Source organism: Apis dorsata, unplaced genomic scaffold (genome assembly GCF_000469605.1).
Source record: "Apis dorsata unplaced genomic scaffold, Apis dorsata 1.3 scaffold_73, whole genome shotgun sequence".
NCBI lineage: Eukaryota > Metazoa > Arthropoda > Insecta > Hymenoptera > Apidae > Apis > Apis dorsata.
Genome location: NW_006263371.1, coordinates 1,852,972 through 1,855,284, shown reverse-complemented (window position 1 = coordinate 1,855,284; position 2,313 = coordinate 1,852,972). Strand labels below are relative to the sequence as shown.

General features: G+C 34.8%; 1 protein-coding gene across 1 annotated transcript in view; it reads right to left on the bottom strand.

The window, feature by feature from the left end:
- Positions 1–2,313, bottom strand: part of LOC102677831 — a 352,155-nt gene that overhangs the window by 11,430 nt on the left and 338,412 nt on the right. The window contains exon 11 of the mRNA XM_006610354.2: positions 179–324. Coding sequence (XP_006610417.1) covers positions 179–324 — 146 coding nt within the window. The remainder of the gene's footprint in view (positions 1–178; positions 325–2,313) is intronic.

Here is a 2,313-nt window from a genome sequence, read left to right as displayed (position 1 = left end):
GAGAGAGAGAGAGAGAGAGAGAGAGAGAGAGAGAGAGGGAGAAAGGAAAATTTTCGTTCTCCTCGACGAGCGATCGAGATCGCTTCGAGGTCCTCGTCGAGGGGAGAAGAAGCGAGGAGAAATGGCGAATTGTAAGAGTACACGCAATGACTTAATAAATGATTGGTAATTGACTTACTAATGAACGTCGTGTACGGCGTCGAGTGGGAGTTGAACGTACTCGAGTTGCACACGTCGTCGGGTTGCTGGCTCCATTCCGACAGTTGCATTTCTATTATGTGGCTGTCCCTTCTGTGGAACATCAGGCACACGTAGCCATTGGTGCTGGAAAGGAAAGGTGAAGAGAGAAGCTTCAGACTCATGTTCGTTTTCCAAATTCGAATTCTCGATCTTTCTTTTGCGCATCGTACAAAGGATTAAGAAAAATGAAAAAAATTTTTAGATTACGATAATAAACGAAATTATCTTTACAAGTTAGAAAGATTATTTATTCCTCTGGAAGGGAGAAACCTTGCGAGTGAAATTTATCAACTTGTGAGAGGAGATTAAAAAACGAGAGAGGAAAAAGAAAAAAAAAAAAAAAGAACTCTTGCCACACGCAATACCGTGGTAATAAAATTACACAGGTTAATACAACCTTGGGGGCCACGAAACCGAGGAGGGTGGGGTGTGGGGGGTTGTTTCATGAAAACGAGACACGTCTAATAATCGAGCCAGTAAGCCGTAAAAGCTGGCAATGGTCGACAAAGGGGAATAAGGGAGAGAGAGAGAGGGAGAGTGGAGGAGGAGGAGGAGGAGGAGGAAAAGAAGAGAATGGCCAAGGGTGGCCCGGACAGGAGTGGAAAACAAGGGTAAAGGGATCTTAAATCTTCGGTGGCCGGGATTAAGATTTTATTTTATCAGGACGTTTCTTAACGGGACCGCGTTAACTTTGAGCGTAATCCCTTTACGACTCTATCCTCCCCTATCCTTCACGAAAACTGTGAAATCTGTGCTAGTTCATAACAAATAACGTGCATTTTACGTACGTTGAATTCATTTTGTCCTTTCTTCTTCATTGAATACAAATTTATTGATCGATTAATTGTTTAATTGTGATTCATTCGCTTAAGGGTTGTTGGCTACTTGATAACAAATTGATTAGCAATTGATGTGGTAATCAAACAGCATTCGAATATTTTTATAAATATTTGTCATTAAGGCTTAAGTATTCGTGAGAGCAGATTCACGATAAGTTTGAAATTTTTATAATTTTCACAGAAAAACATACCAGCAATTGATTTGGTAACCAAACAGCATTCGAATATTTTTATAAATATTTGTCATTAAGACTTAAGTATTAAGTAGTGAGAGCAAATTCACGATAAGTTTGAAATTTTTATAATTTTTGCAGAAAAACATAAATCTACAGAAAAAGGATTAGGCCAAGATCTTAATAGCATTACAACAACATCAACCTACACGTAAAGATATCACGTATATTTTTTTATAATAAAAAATGAAACGAATAAATTGTTGTCACGTGCAAGCACTCGGGTAACCAATCTTAATAGCATAGCAGCAATATGACACATCAACCTACACATAAAGATATCATGTATATTCTTTTTATAATAAGATGAAACGAAATAAATTGTTGTCACGTGCAAGCACTCGGGCAATCGAACTTAATAGCATAGCAGCAATACGATACAGCAATATCAATTTGCATGTAAAGATATCATGTATATTTTATAATAAGATGAAACGAATAAATTGTTGTCACGTGCAATTACCCAGACAATTGATAGCATCGATCTTAATAGCATAGCAGCAACATCAATCTACATATAAAGATATATTTTTTTTATAATAAAACGAATAAATTGTTGTCTCGTGCAATCACTAGGGCAATCGAACTTAATAGCATAGCAGCAATACGATATAGCAACATCAATCTACTTATAAAGATATTATGTATATTTTTTTTATAATAAAATGAATAAATTGTTGTCAGGTGCAAGTACTCGAGCAATTGAACTTAACATAGCAGCAATATAACACAGCAATATCAATCTACATATAAAGATATATATTATTATAATAAGATGATTACTCAGGTAATCGATAGCATCGATCTTAATAGCATAATAGCAATATAATTATATTGCTATTGGATCAATCTACATATAAAGATATATATTATTATAATAAGATGATTACTCAGGTAATCGATAGCATCGATCTTAATAGCATAATAGCAATATAATTATATTGCTATTGGATCAATCTACATATAAAGATATATTTTTTTTATAATAATGATTACTCAGA